The sequence below is a fragment of the Puma concolor genome, chromosome E2 (assembly GCF_028749965.1).
Source record: "Puma concolor isolate L17-30 chromosome E2, mPumCon1.1.hap2, whole genome shotgun sequence".
NCBI classification, from domain to species: domain Eukaryota; kingdom Metazoa; phylum Chordata; class Mammalia; order Carnivora; family Felidae; genus Puma; species Puma concolor.
Window position 1 is genome coordinate 47,121,520 of NC_141681.1, and position 23,375 is coordinate 47,144,894.

General features: G+C 51.4%; 1 protein-coding gene across 4 annotated transcripts in view; it reads left to right on the forward strand.

The window, feature by feature from the left end:
- Nucleotides 1–23,375, forward strand: part of SIPA1L3 (signal induced proliferation associated 1 like 3) — a 238,994-nt gene that overhangs the window by 179,941 nt on the left and 35,678 nt on the right. For all 4 annotated transcript variants that reach the window (XM_086689628.1, XM_086689627.1, XM_086689631.1 and 1 more), the window contains 4 exons: nucleotides 736–873; nucleotides 10,969–11,096; nucleotides 17,405–17,523; nucleotides 19,763–20,190. In XM_086689628.1, coding sequence (XP_086545754.1) covers nucleotides 736–873; nucleotides 10,969–11,096; nucleotides 17,405–17,523; nucleotides 19,763–20,190 — 813 coding nt within the window. The remainder of the gene's footprint in view (nucleotides 1–735; nucleotides 874–10,968; nucleotides 11,097–17,404; nucleotides 17,524–19,762; nucleotides 20,191–23,375) is intronic.

A 23,375-nucleotide genomic window follows, 5' to 3' on the forward strand; every position in this document is an offset into this window, starting at 1 on the left:
TCTCCCTCCCGTCTAGCTCCTCTGTGCTTTGCCCTTTTCTCTCTCCTACCCCTTTTTTCCAGTCTCCTTCTCCCCTCAGTCTTTCTCTCCTTCTCCTCCTTCTGCCTCCCTCCCTTCCTTCCCTTAAATTTTCATTACGAGCCTCTTGTGTGAGGGCCCGGTGCTGGGGAGCTCCATGTTGGAGGCTGGATATCCATCAGACCATGTATGATTAAAACTATATATTTTTTAAAAGATCAAGGGACTGAGAAGCACGAAATTCAGGGTAGTGATTGCTTCCTGGGGGAGGCAGGGAAGTGGAAAGCGGGCCTGTGTTGGTGCCATTCTAGTTCTTGGGTTGGGTGGTAGCTTTAGGAGTTGGGTTTTATTATGATGGTGGATACCTTGCAGATAAATTATTTCGAATGTAGTGTATATTTAAAAATAAAGAAAATTTTCCAAGAAGTGAAGGAATCCAGCTTGCAGAGGGGCATCTTGCTTCTGCAGCCTGTCAGGCCTCGGTCAGGGCTGTGGAAGCTGACCACTGCATCTGTAGTGGGAGAGGGAAGGCGGGGGTATCCTGGTCTCCCACCACTCTCAGGGATGGTTCAGCGGCCGTCCCTCCATCCTGATGGGAGGGTGGCAGATGAAGCCGATGGGACGTGGTTGGACCTGAGGGAAAGGTCTAGCTTCCCTCCTCTGAGAGCAGGAGCATTCTCACTCACCCCTACCTCCTTCCTCCTGTTTTTGTTCCAGGCCTGTCAGCTTCCCAGAAACCCCTTACACAGCATCACCAGCAGGGGCCGACAAAGTCCCTCCCTACCGACAGCCTTCTGGGAGCTTCTCCACCCCCGGCTCGGCCACCTACGCGAGATACAAGCCATCTCCAGAAAGGTCAGAGTCTCTTCACTCTTTCCAAATTAAGGAATCTGATGAAAGCTGGGGATCCTTCTTCCCCAGGAAATGCACATACTCTACAAGTTCATTTGCCATTTTCTGGGGTTTCTGGATCCCTGAAGGTCATCGGAGGACCTCCAGGAGGATTGGCTATGTCCATTAAGATTTTGGGCCAAGCTGTCCTGGGCAAGACTCACTGTTGGCTTTCCTTGTAGCAGAATTGCAGCTGCCATTTTCTTAACACGTGTATCCCTTGTTTAAGCAAGACCGTTTGCCTTTTAGCTTGGCCATTCAACGACCTCTCCAGCTCCTCCTCTCCAGGACCAGTCCACCAGCATTACCCAGTTTTCCTGGCCTTTTAGACTTCAGTCCTGTCCCCTTGGACCCGTCTCCAGTCTGACAGCCTGAGGGATCCTCTCAACTCCTCCATGGTTCCCTCATGCCCAGGCTGTCCAGCTGCCCTCAGCCCTGGTGCCCTGTGCCCTCCTTCCTCCAGGATCTCCATCTCAGGGGCAGCCGCCATATTCCTGTGTCCTCAGGCCAGAGCCATGGGCTTCATCCTGGGTGTCTCCCTTCTTCCTCCCCACTACTGCGGTCCATCCATTCAGCCTCCTGAGCAGCTCGGCCCCCCACACCCTCCTCCTCTCCCCAGTGCCCCACCCTGGCCACCTCCCTGAGCCCCCAGCCCTCCGTCCCACCTCCTGTGGTCCACCCTCCACTCAGCAGCCACGAGATCTTTCCATATCAGACCATGCCTGTCCCCTGCTTCAAACCCTCCCACGTGTCCCACGGCCCTCAGGACATAGCCTTAGCTCCTCCCCGTGGCCACCAGGCCCCACCCACCTCTCCAGCGTTGTGCAGTGCCACATATCACCCTCCTTGGCCACTTGCACTTTCCTGAGTAGGCTGTCTGAATTTCAGAGCCCTCCTCCGTGTTCCTCCCTCTCCTACAGATTCTTCACACTCTTCACCCCACACTCCCCCATCCTGCCAGCTTGAACACTGATGCTCCTCCTCTGGGAAGCCTTCCCTGAACCTCCCCCAGCACTAGGTGCTGCCACTCTGCCCTCAGTTCCCTGTGTGTTTCCTGACCGTGGGCTTGAGCATTCTCCCTCCATTCTGTTAGCGCAGTTAAGAGAACGTGTGTGTGCACACATACCTTCAAGATCTAAGACCTTCCCGGTTTGTCTGTACGTGACCGTCACACAGCACAGGGACTGGCACGTGGTAAATCCTTGGGTGGGGTGAGTGCGTGAGTTTGTTTAGATAAGACCCCCCACCGCAAGAGCAGGGATCTGTCCACTCAGCCAATAGGTCTCGATCTTCATCATGCCTCAGGATCACCCAGAAAGAGGCCTTGAAACAAACATTTCCTCGGCCTCACCCCTGAGGCTCCAACGTGCTAGGTCTGGAGCGTAGAACATACAGGATCGATGCTGCCGGTCCAGGGAACACACTCTGAGAGCCACTGAACTAAACCATTGTTGGATTCTAAGCCTCTGCCGTAAGATTGGGTAAAACATACTTCCTCTTCTGTTTTCTAGCCACCACCATTGAGCTTTCATTCAGCAGAGGGTCTCACACCTGCTGTGTGCCAGGTGCATAGAGCACTATTTGAGCTCCTCACTTATCTGTGGGTTCCTGTGGTCACTGCTGCTGGCCGTGGGGGAGAGCGTGCCCTAGAAACAATGTGCACCCTGACAAACACTCTGAGAGTCTCAAGTTTGGAAGAGGGAGCACAGCCCAGTCCCAGAGGTCAAGGCTGGCTGCCTGGAGGAGGTGACATTTGAACAGGGCTCTGAGAGATTACTAGGAGTTTGCCCCAGAGAAGAGGGGGAAAGTCATTCTAGGCAGAGCAAAGGCCACAGATGTGAGTAAGCACAATGGTGTGGAATACAGTAGGAATGAAGGGGAATCTGGTGTGGGGGAACCATGGGGACGCCTGGGCAGCAGCAGTAGCCGAGGCTAGAGGCTAGAAATGGCAGTTGGTACAAAGTGATTGGGCAAGAACGGAGATGGTAGGAATGATGTTACTGGTAAGTCCAGGGAGCATTGTTTTTCAGAGTCTTGAGGTGCCTCCCCTTTATTGTTATTTTTGAACTTTTTGAAATAAGTATAGATTCACAGGAAGTTGCAAAGAAATGCACAGGGAGCTCCACGAACCCTTCACCCAGCCTCCGCCATATAGTATCAAATCAAGTCATTGACGTTCGTACAACCCATGGAGTTTATTCAGAATTCGCCAGCCATACGTGTGCATGTGTGTGTGGTGAGGTTGTGTGGCTCTGTGCAGTTTTGTCACGTGTGTGGTATTGCATAACCACCACTACAATGTACACACTCAGCTGTACCATCACCACAAAGCTCCCTCCTGCTACCCCCTTATAGCCACACCCACCCCTCCACTATTTGGCAACCATTAATCTGTTCTGTGTCTCTGTTTACTGCTATTTTATGAACGTTCTATAAAAGGAATCATATAGTATATATCCTTTTGAGATTCTTTTTCACCCAGCATAATTTCCATGAGGTTCATTCAAGCTGTTGTATCGATAGTCAGTTCCTCATAGCTGAGCTGTATTCCGTAGTTTGTTTAACCAACCATTCTCCCATCAAAGAATATTTGGGTTGTTTCTGGGCTTGGGCTGTTACAAACATTCATACTCTGAACACGCATGAAAACAAATTTTTATTTTCCTGGGATAAATGCCCAGGAATACAATTGCTTGCCAAGATATGGAAACAATCTAAGTATCTGTTGACAGATGAATGGATAAAAGAAACACAGTGCATATACACAATGGAATATTATGTAGCCATAAAGAGAGGAAGTCCTGCCATTTGTGACCACATGGCTGAACCTGGGGGTTTTTACACTAAGTGAAATAAATCAGACAGAAAAAGACAAATACTGTATGGTATCACTTATATGCGGAATCAAAAAAGTCAAACTTAGGGGGCGCCTGGGTGGCTCAGTCGGTTAAGCATCCAACTTCGGCTCAGGTCACGATCTCACTGTCCGTGAGTTCGAGCCCCGCGTCGGGCTCTGTGCTGACTGCTCAGAGCCTGGAGCCTGTTTCGGATTCTGTGTCTCCCTCTCTCTCTGACCCTCCCCTGTTTATGCTCTGTCTCTCTCTGTCTCAAAAATAAATAAACATTAAAAAAAAAAATTTAAAAGAAAGTCAAACTTAGGACGCCAGAGTAGCTCAGTCAGTTAAACATCCAACTCGATTTCGGCTCAGGTCATGATCCCAGGGTCAGGCTGTGCACTGAGCATAGAGCAAGTTGAGATTGTCTCTCCTTCTGCCTCTCTCCCCCGCTCATGCTCTCTCTCTCTCTCTCTGTCTCTGTCTCTGTCTCCCTAAGAAAAAATAAGTAAAATTAAAAAAGAATAAAGAGAGAGAGAGTAGGTCAATTGGGCTTTAAAAAAAAAGTGCCAAACTCATAGAAAAGAGAGGGTAGATTGGTGGCTGGCTGGGGTGGGGGAAATAGGGATATTTTGGTCAGGGGGTACCAGGTTTTGGTTGTAAGGTGAGTACGTTCAGCGGATCTAATGTACGTCCAGGCACGGTGCCTATAGTTAATAATTCTGCATTGTGCACTTGAAATCCACTAAGAGAGTAGATCTTGGGCGTTCTCACCCCCAAAAAAGGCAACTACGTGAGGTGAGAGATGTGCTAATTAGCTTGATCGTGGCAATCATTTCACAGTGCGTACGTATATCAAATCATCACGTTGTACACTTTATATGAGTTATATTTGTCAGTTATACCTCAGCAAGGCTTGGGGGGGCGGGAGAGATGCTTCTAGAGTGCTACTTGCTCAGCAAATGGAGAAGAGTGTTACTTCAGTGAATGTGTGTGCTGACTGTTCTGCAGCACACGTAGAGAAGTGTTGGGGGGGGCGGGGCAGGGAATACAATCGCTTGCTGTGTGGTAAGCCCATTTTTAGTTTAAAAGGAGCTGCCAAACTGTTTTCCAGAGCGCGCATACCATTTTCCATTCCCGCCGGCAGTGTGTGAATGATCAGGCTTCTCCACATCTTCACCACCATTGGCTGCCGCCACTGGTTTTCATTGTAGCTCTTCTGCTGGGTGCGTGAGGAGACGTCATCGTGGTCTAAATTTGCGTCTCTGTAATGGCTGGTGACGTCTTTTCATGTGCTTATTTATTTGCCAACTGTATACCTTTTTAGGGAAGTGTCCATGCAGGTCCTTTTGCCCGTTTTCTAATCGGATGCAGCATTTTCAGCTTTGGAGAGTTCTTTGTATATACCGGACATGAGTCCTGTGTCAGCTGTGTGATTTGCAAATCTTTTCTCCCAATCTTTAATTTCTCCTTTTGTCTTTTTTTTTTTTTAATATTTATTTGGGGGAGAGAGCAGGTGGGGGAGGGGCAGTGAAAAGAGGACAGGGAATCCCAAGCGGGCTCTGTGCTGACAGGCTGACAGCAGCGAGTCCCGATGTGGGGCTCAAACTCATAAACCTTGAGATCATGACCTGAGCTGAAATTGGACCCTCAACTGACTGAGCCAACCAGGTGCCCCCATCCTCTCGTCTTCTTAACAAGGATCTGTCACAAAACAAAAGGTCTCGATTTCGACAAGGTCCCAGTTACATTTTTTTGCTCTTTATGGTTCATGGTTTTGTTGTAAAGTCTAAGAACTCTTTGCCTCATTCTGGGTCCTGAACATTTTCTCATTTTTTCTGGTTTTTCACATTTATGTCCATGATCCATTTTGACTTCGTTTTTGCATAAGGTGAGAGGTTTAAGTTGACATTCTTTTTTTTTTTTTTTTTTTTTTTTTTGCCTCCTGACGTCCAGTCTGCTTCAGCACCACTTCTGGAAAAGGCTGTCCATCTTCCATTGCATTGCTCTTGCTCCTTAAAGCAAAAAAAAAAAAAAAAAATTGTTGGAAGGGGAAATCAATTGGGCACGTTTGTGTAGGTCTATTTCTGGATTCTCTAGTCGGTTCCACTGAGCTGTTTGCATGATCTCAGTGAGTACTCCCAGTGACTCCACGGGTAGGTACTTCATTATCCCATTTTACAGAGGGGAAACTGAGGCTCAGTGAGGTGAACCCACTTGGTCAAGGTCACTCTTGCAGGAAGTGGTAGAGCTGGAACAGGAACCCAGGCCCATGTGATTCTGGAGAACTGATACTGACCCGTGACCTGTCCTGCCAAAGGTCTCTGAGCTTATCCTCCAAATCAGGTTAACATACACAGTCCCTCCTGGAGTCCCTGCCCCAGGAAACTGTTCAGGCTGTCTGGCATGAACAAGTGGGAAAAGAACACTTCTTTGTTAAACATCAGGCCTTCCCAGCCTATCCCTCTCTTCCCAGGACTCCACAGGAAACCCAGTTCTCAACAGTTTGTTTGTGTGGTTTTTATCTCGGTCAACATCTAGATTCCAAGCTTTGCAAAGTCTGCTAGCACGACGCATCCCCTAAAGCCTCAGAAGTGTCTTTCCCAGTCAGTCACCAGCCCGTGGTAAGAGGCCTGGGAGCAGGCCAGGGCTGTACCGGTGTTAGCCTCAGCTCCTTTCCCCTCTCCTCTCCGCCCAGCTTCCCCAGGACCTCCTGGAACCCTTGTGACCCCTATGTCTCCTGCTGTCTCCAGTGGGCCGGCTACCTGCCGAGTTCATCAAGCTCTTAGAATTGTGACAGCCCTTAGACACAGAATCTGTCTGGTGCCCATCCTGGATTTACTGAGAGGTAGTAAGATGGCCTTTATCAGCCTTGTGAGTGTGGGCAAGTGACTTCACCTCTCCACACCTCAGTTTGCTCACATGTAAAATGTCTGTCCCTGAGCAGTGTTGAGAATACTCAAGGAGGAAACCCTTGCAGAGCACTTAGAACTGTGCCTGGCACATAGTAAGTGCTCCTTAACGGTTATGACAGTTACCACCAAGCGCAGCGCCTGTCCTGGCAGCGGGGGCAATTGCTGCCTGTGTCCTCAGGAGTTTGCCAGCCTCGTTGGCAGGGTGAACAAACCACTAAACTCAGCACGGAGGATTAGGACGCACAGTGCACCCGGCTCAGCAAGCCTGCAGGGGGCGGCCGGACCTTTGCTCTGCAGACCACCTGGATGGCTTTTCTTTTTTCTTTTTCCTGTTTTTCTCTGCCAGCTCCATAAAGAATGGTGAGGAGGCATTTGACTGCAGGTGACGGAAAACCTAACTTGAGAAGGCGTGAGGCCCTAAAGGGAATTTATTATCACATAGCCCAGAAGGAGGGTGGCTGTAGGGCTAGTTTAGGGAAGTCCTCAGGGACTGACTCCTTTAGTGACCCATGGTGGCTGTTGTGACCCCCAAGCAAAATCAGTGCCCTGCAGAAAAAAATGAAAGAGCTTCTGTTTGCTTTTGAGAGTAAAGGAGCTGGGTCTCTTGGGGCGTCTGGGTGACTCAGTCAGGGAAACGTCCGACTTTGGCTCAGGTCATGATCTCACAGTTTGTGGGTTCAAGCCCCATGCCGGGCTCTGTGCTGACAGCTCAGAGCCTGCAGCCTGCTTCGGATTCTGTGTGTGTCTGTCTCTCCGCCCCTCACCCACTCATGTTCTGTCTCTGTCTCTCAAATAAATGTTAAAAAAAAAAAAGTAAAGGAGCTGGGTCTCTTACCTATCCCTGAACCATCCCCTGGCAGGGCCACATTGGACCCACTTGACTGTCTTAAATTTGTCAGGATTTATTCAGGTCACATGGCCGAAGGATGGGCGCCACAGGGGAACCTGGGCCTTACCAGCAGGGACAAAGAAGGTGACAGTTGTTGGTGTGGCAGCCAATAACGATGACATCATCCACCCACCTCACCCACCTCACCCGGTCATCTTGGAGTTCACCCACGCATTCCTCCGTCAGTCCGTGTAGGAGACCAGCAGAGCGGCCAGAGCCCTCCCCTCCAGAGAGGCTCTTGCCCGCGTTCACATCTGCCTTGGTACTTTCTTCCATGGCCATGTAGGAAACCCAAAGCCAACATCCCGGCAGCCCAGCCCTGCCGACCTGAAGGCACTCCCCACCAGGCCTCTTCAGGGTCCACCAGCACATCAGCTCCTGCCTGAAGATGCCTGAAACTATAGTTAGTTTCTCACCACAACCAAAACCCTTTATCTTTAAAGTGATGTCATCTTCCAAGAAAAGGTAGAAGACTCTAACATTTCTCAGATGAGGTTGAGAATAGCTCTGATCTTCTCTTCTTCTGGGGATTTTTGCCCAGAGCCAGGCATGGTGAGGCGCCGGCATGTCCGCATTTCCAAGCAGCTTGACCAGGACTTGGCAACGTTTGAAACGGCGCCAAAAGGGACGCGCGCGCGTGCACACACACGCCCCAAAGAACAGCAGCATAGGTCAGTCATTTTACATTGGGATAATAGGGTTTGTTAGGGAATTACGTGATTGGACAAAGTACAGGTTGTCTTCGTGGAGGGACAGTAGCTGAGTGGTGAAGCATGGTAAAATACTTCCAGCTAAAGACAGTCCGTCAGTTAGGATCAGGTTTAACTGCATAATAGAGAAAACAGTGACTCAGGCGAGACAGTTTCTTTCTTTCCCCAGTGTTGTCAGAGACCCAGGCTCCTCCTCACCAGCTCTCTGCTATCCTTGGCCTGTGGCCTACTGATCGTAAGGCGGCTGCTGGAGCTTCAGCCTTAAGGAGGTGACGAGGCCGAGGCACCCGCAGCACACTTGCAGAGGTTTCTTGGAAGTCCCATGCACCACTGTTATCACATTGGCCAGGCCTGCAAGAGAGCCTGGAAATGTGGTCTGTGAACCAGTTACGTTGCAGCCCTGGGTACAGCCGGGATTCTGTTCCCAAGCCACAAGCCCAGGATAGATACTGGGGGAGCCTCCGCTCATACCTTCCACTTTCCTTGGGCTGACCCCCGCCACCGCTGACATTTTCTTTTAGTACTCGGGATTTGATGCAGACGTTTTGAGGAAGTGGAATAAACACATCAACACCTCAGTTTCCCTCTGCGGTGGAGCCACATTTTACCAGGCAGTTGGCTGGCTGCTGAGTCAGTATTGAATCCTGCTGTGCTTTTTCTTGTTTTGGCTCTGTCTGCCTTCCCTGGGGGTAGTAGAAGTCAAGGTTTGGGGAGGTGGGGATAATACATATTTTCTTGGCAGGTGGGTGGAAGTGGGTTTTCGGGAAGTCCAGGGCACCCCTGGAGCTCCCCTCTGCTGCCCGGGGGGCGGTGAAGCCTAGGGGTTTAGAGTCAGGCTTTGCAGAAACAGCCCTGGCTTTAGGCTGGTAGGATGGCCCCAGAGACGTCAGTTAACTCCTCTTTTCAGTGTTGGGGGTTCCAGTTTCTCAGCCTCCCAAGTTCCAAAGGAAGCAAGTTGGGGAATCACAAAGCTTCATTAACAGAGGCTCCGTGACTCTCATGAAGTGCCGGGCCTGTGTCAGTGGGGTGTTCTAGCCACAAATAACTGAAATTTGGCTAGCCCAAACATTGTGGGAATGCATTATCGCACAGAAAAGGAGGCTCAGAAATAGGTCAGGCTCCAGGGAGGGTTAATCCAGCATTTCAACAACATCATCAAAGGCCCAGTCCCTTCCGCCTTCTAAGTCTCGTATGCTCAGCATTGGCCTCGTCCTCAGGCTGCTAGCCTGAGGTCAACAGCGGGTCACGGTGTTCTGTCTGGACCCAGCAATACCCAGGTGAAGAAGAGAAGCCATCCTTCCTCGTCATTGCTCTCAGGAGCCAGGAGGCTTACCTCAGAAGCCCTCCCCTGCACACTTCCCCCATTTCAGTAACAAACACCTGAAAACGTCAGTGACTTAAATCAGCCAAGGTGTATCTAGTGCCCACGCTGGAGCTCTACTGCTGGTTGGCAGAGGACCTCTCGGGACCCAGGCTGCCAGAGGCAGCCACTGTCCCCAGGTCGCTTCCCTCACAGCTTGTTGACAAGACCAGGCCCAGACCCCACCTAGCCAATCTCAAGGGGCCAGGAGGTACGGTCCTCCAGCCACGTGGAAGGCCAGAAGTATTTTCTGAGAAGCTTCGTAACTCTCACAACCTCTCACATCATATCAGCTAAGATTGTGTCGTCTGCCTTTCCCTGAACCAACCCCAGGCAGAGAGAAGGGTTTCAGTCATGACTGGCTCTGATCTGTGGTGGAATGGATGTTGGAGGCGCCCTTGGGATTCATTCCAGGACATAGAGCTAATGCACCTGGGACGTGTGGCCATAGGGAGAACCTTCTGCTGATTCCTCCCTTAGATCTCAGCCATCGCTGTGGGTATACAGAGCCAGCCTCCGGGAGAGCCCCTGTCTGCGAGATAACTTTTGTTATTTCATCCACTCTGCTACCCTGTGAAGTAGAAAATGTCATTATCCCATTTTTCAGATGAGAAAACCGCAGCTCATACTAATGAGCACTTGCCTGACCAACGTCACATAGCTAGTAAGGGATGGGACAGGGGTTTGAGCCCAGCTCTGTCTCACTCTGAAGCCTGAGCATACAGCTTCTCTTCTGCAGCGCCTTCCTCCGACAGAGGGATGTACACTGAGTTCTGGCCTGTTGGCCACTTCTCACAGCTCTGTGTGTGTCAGCCTCGGGCTAAGCGCTGGGCACACAGGACATCAGTCAGTCCTTTGAGGAAAGGCCTACCGCCATCACCAGCTTAGGAAAACTGTAGCTCGGGGCTAGGAAGTGACTGTCCCTGGCTGAGAAAGAGGTGGTGGCGAGGTTTGAATCCCAACCTGTCCAGCTCTAGGCCTCCTGTACCTACAAACGCTTCAACCCGAGACAGGCGTGGGGGGTGGAGCTGCCGGCAACACCTCACCCCATTTCACAGCCAAGAAACAAGACCCCTGGGGAGCCTACCAGTAGGGCCTCCACCCAAGTGGCTTCTGCCCCTCCTTCCTTGAAGGACCCTGCATTGCCCGGCACTCCCTGGCATGCTTCCCGGGCGAGACTCATTCCTGACCCTCAGCTAATAGTATGTTTCCGGGATTACTCATCTAGGATCCCCTCCGCACAGAGCCTCCAGTGTATTTAAAACCCACCAGTGAGCAGGCCGTTGGGCTCAGATGGTTTTTGACACGCCAGCCCTTCACCCTGTGCTTGCTTGCTCTCGCTCCCTTGCAGGTATGCGGCTGCCCCACACCCGCTGCTGTCTTTTGATCCCCACTTCAGCCACGACGGGATGTCCAGCGGCGACTCCTCCTCAGGCGGCTTGACCAGCCAGGAGAGCACCATGGAGCGTCAGAAGCCAGGTAGGGCCTCCCCGGGACCGGCTGCACCCGCCTACCTTGCCCAGCGGGACTTCCTATAATTTGCGAGGGGGCACACCTCCCCCCTGTCAGCGACAGATAGAACACAAAGGAAAGCTGTTGGAGCCTCATGTAAGATTAGGGAGGTCGCCCCAGAGAGCAGCAGGGACCAGTGAGCCTGATCCTCCTCTGTCCAGACACGGCGTCAGCAGATGGCACGCACTCAGGAGCCCGTGTACAGACGTGCGACATGGAGGTGTCAACCTCCCAGGGAAACAGCAGAGAAGGACTAAAAGTGGTGCTCTCAGGGGAGCAGAACTGATTGTGTTCTGAGGCTTTTCATTACATAAACCCTCCTGTGCTCTTTTCTCACTGTTAGATGTGCAGCACATGCTGAGAAAAGAGCCAGATCATGAGTGTCCAGCATGATAACAGGTCACAAAGTGAACACACCCACGTCCCACACCTAGGGTAAAAGGCTGAACATGGCCAGCCTCCGAAAGCCCCCCAGGCCCCTCCCAGTCAGCACCCCCAAAGGCCACCCCTGCCCTGCTTCTCACAGCCAGACTTCGTTTTGCCTCATTGTGAATTTCATGTATATGAAATACTCCTGCTGGCTTGATGCGTTTTGTGTGCACGTCTGGCTTCTGTCGCTCAGTACCATGTTATTGAGAGTCAGCCACACGGCTGTGGGAGGCAGTGCAATTTCTGAGTCGTTCTCCATTGTTCGAATGACCCACAACGTATTACTCCGTTCTGGCACTGATGGACATTTGGGTGGCTTCCAGCTTGGGGCTGCTTAGACTAGTGCTGTTGGGAGTGTTCTCATACTGGTCTGTGCTGAACACACGCTCACACTTCCGCCGGGTATATGCCTGCAAGTGGAATTGTTAGATCACATGTTTAACTTCATGCAAAGCTGCCACGCCTTTGCTCAGAGTGACAAGCCATTTCACACTCCCTCCCGTGACAGAGGAGAGGTGTGGCCGCTCCGTATCCTCACCAACCTTTGGTGGACGCATAGTGGTGTCACATTGTGGTTTTAATTTGCATTTTCTGGTGCCTGATAAGACTGAGCATCTTCTGATCTGTTTATCTTCCTATGTATGATTAATTGTGGGCATGTACACTTTGTGGAATATTTGAAGTAGAATTTCACATAACAAACTTGTCCCCCCTTGGAAGTCTGAGAACTACCCGATGAATGGGTGGGTTTAAAAGAAAGGAAAGGAATGAAGTGTAAAAGAGCATTGACATTGGAGGGGGGAGACATGGAGCTGTCTTCTTAGAGAGATAGTCGGGAATTTCCAGGCAGCTCCAGGGGCTGACCGTGTCAGAGTCGCCAGCTCCCTCAGGCATGGTGGGACAGGAAAGAGGTTGTGTGTCCCAGGAGTAGCAGCCTGGGCAATTTCTCGGCCCCCCAGCCCTATGGTTCCCTTAAACCAGGGAAAACAGTTGTACTTCAGGCAAGTAGGTCGCCATCCCGACTTCGCTCCCTTCTGCTGCCTCCGGGGCCTGCAGACATGGCTGGCTTCTCTCCTCCACACACCCGATCCTGCCAGCCACTGCCTGCAGCCCTGTGCTCTTCTCCACAACAGACAGATTTGCATCTTTCCTTCCCCACCCAGTTCAGAAAAAGAAAAGTGTTGCTTGGCAATTTCATTACACCAAAGTGTAAAATGGAGAGGAAATTTTTCCAACGTTCACCCAAACAAGGTGTCACAGAAACTCACCATTGTCTTTCTCTTCTCTCTTCTGTCCCCTAGGGCTTGGCTCCCCCCTTACTTCCTTGGGACCTTGTTATAAGTTGACTTAACACCACTACCCCCCGCTACACACACACACACACACACACACACACACACACACACACACAGAAATCAGGGCAGTCTGTGGTTAGAAATCATCATGAAGCCTAGGGGCGCCTGATGGCTCAGTTGGTTAAGTGTCCAAGTCTTGGTTGCAGCTCAGGTCATGATCTCATGGTTCGTGAATTCAAGCCCCGCTTTGGGCTCTATGCTGACGGTGTGGAGCCTCCTCGGATTCTCTCTCTCTCAAAATAAATAAATAAACATTAAAAAAAAGAAAGAGGTCATCATGAAACCTAGAATGTGCCCAAGACCCAGACAAGGTAATTCATGGTGGAGAATCGGGCACTGTGACAAGACATGGGGATTCTCCCAGCCCTGATCAGGTGATGTAATCATAGTAACAGCAGGACAGTTTTGCATGCTTGTTATATACCCGGCGCCATACTGGGTACTCTCCATGCCCTCTTACTTCATATTTAATCATCTCAGGAATGTGACAGAGTGGGTACTTTTTACTGGCCCATTTTAGAAATGAGGAAGGTGAGGGGCGCCTGGGTGGCTCAGTCAGTTAAGCGTCTGACTTTGGCTCAGGTCACGATCTCACAGTTTGTGAGTTCCAGCCCCGCATCAGGCTCTCTGCTGTCAGCATGGAGCCTGCTTCAGATCCCCTGTGCCCCTCTCTCTGCCCCTGCCCTGCATGCGCATGCATGTTCTCTCTTTCTCTCTCTCTCTCTCTTTCTTTCTCTCTCAAAAATAAACATTTTTTTAGATGAGGCATAGGAAGGTTGTCACTTGTCCAAGGTCCCTGCTGGTGAGAGGCATAATTGCGATTGAACCAAAGCCTATTGGGTGCTAGGACCCCTCAGCCCCCACCGTCCACAAACACCACCCACAGCCCCTCACCCACAGAGTGTGAGTATTTCTCAAGCTTGAGAGCACCCAGGTTGGGAAGGAGGCCCCTGAGTCACCAGCTGCCTGAGTCTGTGCTTGGCCACAGTTGTAGCACATCTATCACAGCCAAATTCATGTCTGTCACCTGCCTGGTATGACAAGGGAGATCATTCCATCAAGACAGCCATAAGGTTACCAGGGGCCATTTAGAGACCCAGTGAAGGGCCCCATATCATATCAGTGAAGGACCCTGAGGCAGCGCAGGAGGGGAAGGGACCTGGTCCTCTATCCCGCTGTTCATTTGACCTATCGCTAATGATAAACACCACACTGGGCACCACAGTGTGAGCCAGACGGGCACGTTCCCTGCCTTCTTGGAGCCCACAGTCTGGCGGAGAGACGGACAGTAGATGGGCACACAGTGATAAATGATCACTATTAAGGCTGAATATCAAGTGGAAACTATAACACAGTGCTGAGACAGATGGACAGGGTTTGGGGGAATCTCTGAGCAAACTACATTCAGGTGAGGCTGGAAAAATGTTGGGAACAGAACATTCCAGGGAAAGAGAATAATCAAAGACCCTGAGATAGCAGCGAGCGTAGGAGGAACAGTAAGGAGGCCGTGTGGCTAGAGAAGTAGTGGAGGATGAGGTCAGAGAGGGGACGGGGCCAGAGCATGTGGGGAGGACTTTGTCCTTCGCTCAGAGTAGGACAGGAGCTCCGTCCTTCTGAGCGAAGGAGGAATGGGACCTGGGTGTTCACAGGGTCTCTCTGACTGCCGATTCTTGCAGGATAGGTACAGGGGTGGTAGGGATGGGCAGGTTCTAGATACAGTCATTTAAAGGTAGAGTTGATGGCACTTCCTAATCCTCTACATGGATTGAGAGAGAGGAGACAAGGTTGATACCAGGTTTCTGCCCTGAGCAGCTGAAAGGATCGAACCACATGGACTGAGCAGGAAAGACAGTGAGTGATGCAGGTTTGGGGGAAGATAAGCAGTTGGTCTTGGCCATGTTCAGCGGGAGGTGCCTGGTAGCCACCCCAGAGGAGGTGTTGTGAGGTAGCCATCTATACGGCAAAGGTCTGAAGTCGGGAGAGGTCCGGGCCAGGGACAGAAAAATGGAAGCCACCAGTGTCATAGGTGGTACTTAAGGCTGGCTATGGCTGTCACAGGCTTGGCTGTCTCTAGAAACGTGGTTTCCAGCATGATCTGGCCACCTCCCAGAAACTAGTACTTCTGGGCCTGTGGGATGCTCCAAAGAGGAAAACCATCTCCAGAGGTAGAGTAGACGGATGAAGTGGGCAGCCTCCCCGCCACCACGTGGACTTTCCAACCAGGCTGCTCTCTGTGGTGGCCCTGAGTGTCCTGCCCAGCCCACGCAGAGCAGGAGCCTTCCCCAGGGGAACATGGGCCCAGCGTGTAGTAGTGAGCTCAGGCTCCAACAGGCCTTGTGGGAAGTTCAGAGTCAGCCGTGTCACCTTGGCAGTGACTTCATCTGTCCCAGCCACAGGTCCCTCCTCTGTGGCGGACATCCTAAGTGTCTCTCCTTCCAGCATGGTTTGAGGGTCCAGTGAGGTCACAGCTGCCCAGCTCTCAGCATAGGCCCCAACCCATCATTAAGAGAATGGCAAGTCCTGCTTCTCAAACACATGCTCCCCACCGTTGCCAGTGGTGTCATTGCTGGGGAAGCACAGAGAGAGAGTGCAAATGTGGACGGCACACACAGGTCTCAGACCCTCTGTGTGACATTGGACCAGCTACTTGAACTCTCTTGAGTTTTGACATTCCTCACCTTTTGGAAGTGGTACTAATAGCCACCTCACAGTATTCCTTGGAGGACATAGCAAGATGATGTGTGCAAAGCAGTTTTAGTAATACCTGACACAGAACGTGTGTTTAATAGGCACCATTATTGTAATTTTTTTTTTAAAGTTTATTTATTTATTTTGAGAGAGAGAGTGCACAAGCAGGTAAGGGGCAGGGAGAAGGAGACATAGAATCCCAAGCAGGCTCCGCACCATCAGCGAAGAACGCAACGTGGGGCTTGGACTCACGAACTGTGAGATCATGACTTGAGCTGAGATCAAGAGTTGGGTGCTTAACCAACTGCGCCACCCAGGCGTCCCTGCTGTAATTATTTTAAATACAGAAGTGATCAAAAGTGTGGGCCTTGGGGTTAGACCACCATGGTTCCTCTGTCCTCTGTTAGTGCATTTGTGTTTGATAGGTAGTAACTAGCCCTCCACTAGAGGGTTTTGGGGGTTGTTTATTTCTTTGTTTTGTTTTTTAGGTCAGTTGCTAAGTTCAGGCACCTTGACTACCTGGAAGTTTAGACTAATTTACACCCATACCGGCCATCACGATTTTAAACCTATTTCACCTTTGAACCAGCAACTCCACTTGTGGAGTTCCGTCCCAACACAATCCCACTCTTGCTCAGGGTTGCGTGTAGAGGGAGGGCCACCCAAACGTTGTTGTAAGGAAGAATTGAAAATAGCCTACATGTTCGTGGTTGAGGAAATGATGTCCATTCAGCATGATGGAATACTGCACAGCCGTTAAAAATAAGACAACTTCGGGGCGCCTGGGTGGCGCAGTCAGTTAAGCGTCCGACTTCAGCCAGGTCACGATCTCGCGGTCCGTGAGTTCGAGCCCCGCGTCGGGCTCTGGGCTGATGGCTCAGAGCCTGGAGCCTGTTTCCGATTCTGTGTCTCCCTCTCTCTCTGCCCCTCCCCCATACATGCTCTGTCTCTCTCTGTCCCAAAAATAAATAAACGTTGAAAAAAAAAATAAGACAACTTTATGTTCAGTTACGTGAAGATGTATTACAAGGATATAAAGTGAAAAGCAAGTATAAGTATGCTGTAAAGTAAAAAATCAAATTGTAGAACAGTGCTTAGTGTGATTGCATTTTTGTTTACCAAAATAAGTTATGCACATTTAACCAGCAAAGGATTGCTACCTTGCATATATAAAGAACCCTGCTTGCCAATAAGATAAAAGTCAATCCTATGGAAAAACGGGAAAAGAGGGCACCCGGGTGGCTCAGTCGGTTGAGTGTCCGACTCTTGATTTCAACTCAGGTCATAATCTCAGGGTTGTGGGATTGAGCCCCACGTTGGACTCCACATTGAGTGCGGAGACCGCTTAAGATTCCTTCTCTTCCTCTGCCCCCTCTCCCTCACTCGTGTGTGTTCTGTCTCTCTCTAAAATAAATAAAAATGAAAAAGAGAAAAAAAAAGAAAAATGGGAAAAAGATAGGAACAAGTAATTTACAAAATAGAAAATCCAGATGGCCAGTAAGGATGAAAATGTGCTCAACCTTCCTTGGGGATGTTGACGGAGGATGGTCCTAAGGCTTCAGTGAATTAACCCTTGTAAAGCACTAGACTGGGGTCTAGCACATAGTAAGTGCTTAGTAAATATTTCATCACTGAGTGTTGTTATTCCGCAAGACATAACTTGATGGGGTCATGGTGCTGTATGAGCTGGGCAGACAAGCTGGCAGAGGGGTGGGACCATTTTTAGGGCCAGATTCATCAGGTGGACTCAGGCCAGGGCCTGAGTCACCTCTAACCGCTGATGTGTCTCCTGTCTTCCTGCAGAGCCTTTGTGGCATGTGCCCGCCCAGGCCCGGCTCTCAGCCATGGCGGGAAGCAGCGGGAGCAAGCACACCTCCAGGCAGGACGCAGCGGGCAAAGATTCCCCCAACAGGCATTCCAAAGTGAGTCTGGGCCCCACCTGCTTAATCCTGGGGAGCCAGGACTGCGAAGCTGGCTGCTTCACTTCCCTGACCACTGTGGGTCTGACAGTGTCACCTGGGTGTGGGCCTCTGAATGCCATACGTGAGCACATCCTTCTCCTTTGCCGTCCACTCCTGCAGAGGGGCCAACTGCTTGGTCTAGAGCCAGACAAACGCACAGCCAGCTCTAGCCCTCACCAGCCAAGTCATCGCCAGCAAATCCCTTTGCCTCCTTGTGCCACGGTTTCCCTACGATTACACTGGTCATGGTCAGTGTCTTCACCAGCTCAGGCTGCTGTAACAAAATACCATAGACTGGGTGGCTGACAACAGAAATTTCCTTCTCACAGTTCTGAGGCCGGGAAGTCCAAGATCAAGGCTCAGGCAGATTCAGTGTCTGGTGAAGACCCACTTCCTGGTTCATAGATGGCCTCCTTCTCACTTCATGTGGTGGAAGGGATGAGGGAGCTAGCTCTCTGGGGTCTCTCATGTAAGGATGTAAATGTATGTATGTGGATTTAATAATCCCACTCACGAGGAATGGATAACTACATATAGGGGTATAAATATGTAAATATGTATAACAGGGATTTTATAATCCTATTCACGGGGGCTCTGCCCTCATAACCTAATCACCTCCCCTAATGCCATCACACTGGGAGAGGCACACCAGCGGTCAGCCTGTGGCAGTAAGCTAACTGCTCTAACAGACGGTCCCTAAATCTCAGTGACCTCACACAGTAGAAGTTTGTTTCCCTCTCATATAACACAGTTGGGTGTGGATATTCAGTGAGCAAGCTTTCCACATGGTGATTCTGGAACCCAGGCTCCCTATCCCTTGTGGCTCTGCCGTCCCTCAGGGCCTCAGAGCCCTCTGCTGGGTCCTTGCCTGTTTCTGGCAGGTAGGGGTGGGAGGAAGAGGAGCTGGTGTGCGAAGTCTCTATAGCCCAGGCCTGGAAATGGTATAAATCTAGTTTCCACTTATATTGCATTGGCCAGCACTCCATCACGAGGCCACACCTCTGCGCAAGGGAAGCTGGGAAATGTAGTCCTGAGTGCCCTGGGGAAAGGAGGTCATTTTGGTGAGCACTTGGCAGTCTCTTTGCATCCCTTCATAAGGTGGGAATTTGATGGGTACATTCGATGTGCCAGGCCCTGGGACCACAGTGATGAAGTGGACAGATGTGCCCAGGTGCTCCCAAAGCTGACACCCCAGTGTGGGCAGCAAGCAGTAAGCGGATACACAGATGCATTCCATAACACCAGGAACTGGTCTTTGCTGTGAAGGATAACCAAGGCAGAGGTCAGGGAGAAGACTGTCAAGCACTACTGCTTTAGGGTGAGGTGGTCAGTGAAGGCCTTGTGAGGAGGCCTTGAATGAAGTAAGGGGCAGTCCATGAAGATACCTGAGGGAAGAGCCTTCCAGGCAGAAGCAATAGCAAGTGCCAAGGCCCTGCTCAGAGCACAGTGATCAGAAGGGAGGGGGCAGATGAAGTTAGAGGGCAGAACGTGGGACCAGACTGCACAGAGCCTCAGGGCGAGGACTCTGGCTCTTCCCATGAGTGAAATGGAGCCACAGGAAGGTTCTGAGCAGGGAAGGGACATGAAATGGGGCAAGTGTTCACAGCCTCCCTCTGGCTGCATATAGGCAAACTGGGGGCAGAGGTGAGTGGGAGACAGGGATGGGGCAGGAGGACCAGGGAGGAGGCTGCTGCCATGATAGGTACAGTGGGAGGTGGTGGTGACAGGCCCGGGGTGGAGCCGTGGAGGTGGAGAAGTGGCAGGTCCTAGATCTCTTGAAGATGCAGGCCACAGGATTTGCTGTTGGGCTGCACACAGGTGCGAGAGCAACAGCAGGTCCCGGATGACTCCAAGCCTCTTGTGTGGGGCAGCCGAAAGGCTGGAGGTGCCTTTATTGGGGCGGGAAAGAGGGATCCGGGAAGGAAGGTCAGGAGCTCAGCTTTGTATGCGTTGAGCTTGAGCTGTGGACAGCACGTCACACGCATACTGTCACGCCTCCCTCTGAACAACCCCATGAGGCAGGGTTATCAACAACCCAGCTTCACAGGTGTGGAAACTGAGGCACAGGAGAGCTACGTCACTTGTCTGAAGTAACACGCTCAAAAGCAGGGGAGCCAGAGCTTGGGTGTGGGGAGGACCCGGGGAGGGAAGGTTGGCCCCCACTGTGGACTCTATGGATGACACTTCTCTTGCCTTCCAGGGAGAACCTCAGTACTCCAGTCATTCCAGCAGCAACACCCTCTCCAGCAACGCATCCAGCAGCCACAGCGACGACCGCTGGTTTGACCCCCTGGACCCCCTAGAGCCGGAGCAAGATCCCCTCTCCAAGGGTGGCTCTAGTGACAGCGGCATCGACACCACCCTCTACACCTCCAGCCCCAGCTGCATGTCCCTGGCCAAGGTGCCTCGGCAGCCCAAGCCACACAAGCCCCCAGGAAGCATGGGCCTTTGCGGCGGCGGACGGGAGGCCGCCACGCGGTCCCACCACGCAGACAGACGGCGGGAGGTCTCGCCAGCCCCTGCAGTTGCCGGTCAGAACAAGGGCTACCGACCGAAATTGTACTCCTCAGGCTCCAGCACCCCTACAGGCCTGGCGGGGGGTAGCCGTGACCCACCAAGGCAGCCTAGGTAAGACACTGCTCTTCACCCCGGTCCTCCAAGGAGTTCGGACCGCCTTCTGCTTCCCCCACAGTCCTGACAGGGGGGTTCCCCTCCCTACAAGCATGCTGCTTGCAGATGGATGTGCTTACACACTAGTTTGCTTACAGAGTTGGGAGGCTCATGGACCACCCACTACTGCCCATCATTCACCTTCTAGTACCCTGGGTAGAGGGAAGGAAACCCCTGGCTGGCTGTTTCATCTGCCTCTGGTTTACTCTGAGCCTCTCTCTTTCCTTCTCTCTCTGCTAAGACCAGTGGTTTTATGCTTTCTGGAGGTCACAGACTGTATGTGTTAGGCGTGCATTCGGCTGGAGGTAACAGGAAATCTGACCCACAGTAGCTTTTAAAAAAAAATTTTTTTTTAAGGTTTATTCATTTTTCAGAGACAGAGCATGAGCGGGGGAGGGGCAGAGAGAGAGGGAGACAAGACACAGAATCTGAAACAGGCTCCAGGCTCTGAGCCGTCAGCACAGAGCTCGACGCGGGGCTCGAACTCAGGCAGTGTGAGATCATGAGCTGAGCCGAAGTCGGACGCTTAACCGACTGAGCCACGCAGGCACCCCTGAGCCACAGTAGCTTAAACAGACGGAGCTTTAACAGTCCCCCGATGAGAACTCCACAGAGGGCAGAGCCAAGCTAGTGCAGCAGCTCAGGGAGGGCCTCAAGGCCTGGCATCCTGTGTCTTCCTCTTCCACCATTCTTACCATACTGGCTGCGGCTCCCTTGTCTCCAGATGGCTGTGGTGCCCCTGGGGGGAATGGGCCCAAAAAACAGAGGAAGATGGCTTCTCCTAGTTCCCTTTCCATGAAGAAAGCAACAGCTTTCCCAGAGCCCTTTGAACAGAGCGACGTCACAAGGAAGGCTGAGAAATCACAGTTTAACCTTCTGGCCAACACAGCGAAGGGCAGTGGTCTCCACACAGTCCCCTAGAGGGCTCTTCAGCACAGATTGCAGGACCCCACTCAGAGTTTCTGATTCAGTAGGTCAGAGCACAGCCTGAGAATATGCATTCTTTTAAGTTCCTGGTAGATGGTGATGCTGCTGGTCCGGGGACCATCCTTTGAGGACCACTGGTGGAGAGGCAGGCAGGGGACCAAGGGAGAAAGACCTGGCATTGATGTCTGGGGCCTAGACTGCACACACTTAGGGCACCTTATGAAAGCCATGAAATGTCTCTCTGAAGCGCTGAGGTGGAAAACCGTTCAGCAAGTTGCCAAGCTCAGCCTGGAGCACGTGCCCCTCACAGGTCTGCACCCCAGGCAAGGGTCACGGTGCTGCGGTCCCCAGTGCAGACCCCAAAGGCCACAGCCTTCCTTCCATTCCCTGACCGCCCCTGAGCAGGGGCCAGCCCGGGACCCCATAGGGAGTCCTTGTCCCCTTTGGTTTCCTCAGGCCTTTGCCAGCCCTCAAACTACAGCCTCTGTCCACGCAGACCACACAGGACCCATGCACCCAGGCAGTGGCCTCAGACCTTGACCGCAGCCTACAGTGCACTTCTGTCTGTGTCTATGCAGAAATATCTGTGTTTAAAAAAAAAAAAAAAAAAAAAAAAAGGCGAAGCAAAAGTGACCCAAACAGTACTTAGCCTAACTGTGTGTGAAGCACTTTGATGTAGTCTAGTCTGTTCAAAATGTGAATGCAGCTCAATACCTCCTTCAGTGATCTCATGATTTAGCAGTGGTTCTCTGACCGGTTTGGAAACTGCCGTGTTTGAGGGTGCCTGCATTGTGTGGGTACCTCCCCTTGCCCTGGTCAGGGGCCCAGAAGGGTGAGGATGGAGAGGGTGTGTGGCCCAGTGGGTTTAGTCTCTGGTTCAGCCTATTTCCCTAAACAGGTGGTTCTTAATCAGTGAAACTCACGGACTCTGGAACAGCTCTTTCATTCGTTATTTATCCCTTCATTTCACTCACAAATATTTCTTAGGGACCTGTTGTGTCACAGACACTAGAGTGGGAGCCGGGGAGAAATAATGAGCAAATTCAGATGAGGCCCCCCCCCAGCCCCTCACCTCAGCCCATCATCCGCTGAGGGAGACAGACAACAATTAGGCCATCACTGAGACACCTGTCAAAGTGCACCCACCTAGAGGGACTCTGCACCAGGAGAGTCCTGGGTGCCGCGGGGTCCCAGGTCTCAGCTCCGCTAGTCCCTGTGCTAGACATAGGCCTGTGTTCATAAATCTGAGTAACTGTAGGGTTTTGAAATCTGCGATATAAAGGCAGCGGCTCTGAGGAGAAGACTGTGGCTGAAGCAGGGAGTGGGTATAAAATTACCCTGTGTCTGACGGAAAGATTTGCTGAACCCAGGAATGAAGGGAATAAAATGGGAGAGGAGCCCACTACAAAAGAGGGCCCAGCGGTTGGGAGCTTTAATTTGCATACAGACAATTGATGCTAATTGCAAATCATTCTTATCTACTCATTAAGCTGCTTCCTGAAGTTTTCTCCTAGGCAACCAGGCTCTGGCATGGAACAGCATTTCCCAAAATGGGGTGCTCGAGGTGATTTGGGTGGTATAGGAGGAAAATGTTTTTGTTTTTTGTTTTTTTAACAGATAAATGTTTGCTTTAATGAGTATTAGGAAAGGTGTTACCTGCCCATCCCCTGCTTTTACAGATACTGTCTTGGACAAGTTGAGGAAAATTGAATGAGTTGATTTAAAGAAACATCTGCATGGTAGATGAGAGTTGGACCTCCACCAGGGTTCAAGCCCTCCCTCTTGCCTTGCCTTGGCTGTGTGGCCTTGGGCAAATGACTGAACTTCTCTGGGCCTCGGTTTCTTCGTCTGTAAAATGGGGGATAAATCACATACCTATCTCATAAGGATATGGTAAAGATTTAATGACCTACTGTGTGTAGGACCCTTAGAACCATACCAGGCAGTAGGCCTTGAGCCTGCCTGTCATTAAAATCACAGGGGATTGTTATAAAAAGAGGAGAGGTATGCCTCAAACTAACCAAATCAGAATGTTTCTCCGGGGCCATGCCTCTTTCAGGCAGTTCTGGGGACACCAAGATGGCTGAGACAGCCCCAGGCCTGCCCTCTTGGGGCTCAAAGTCCAACAGGGAAGACACACCTGTTCCCAGAGTGGTCAGGGCCAAGGTGAGGGAAGCACCTGGGATGCGGGAGCCCAGAGGAAGGGCCAGACCCCA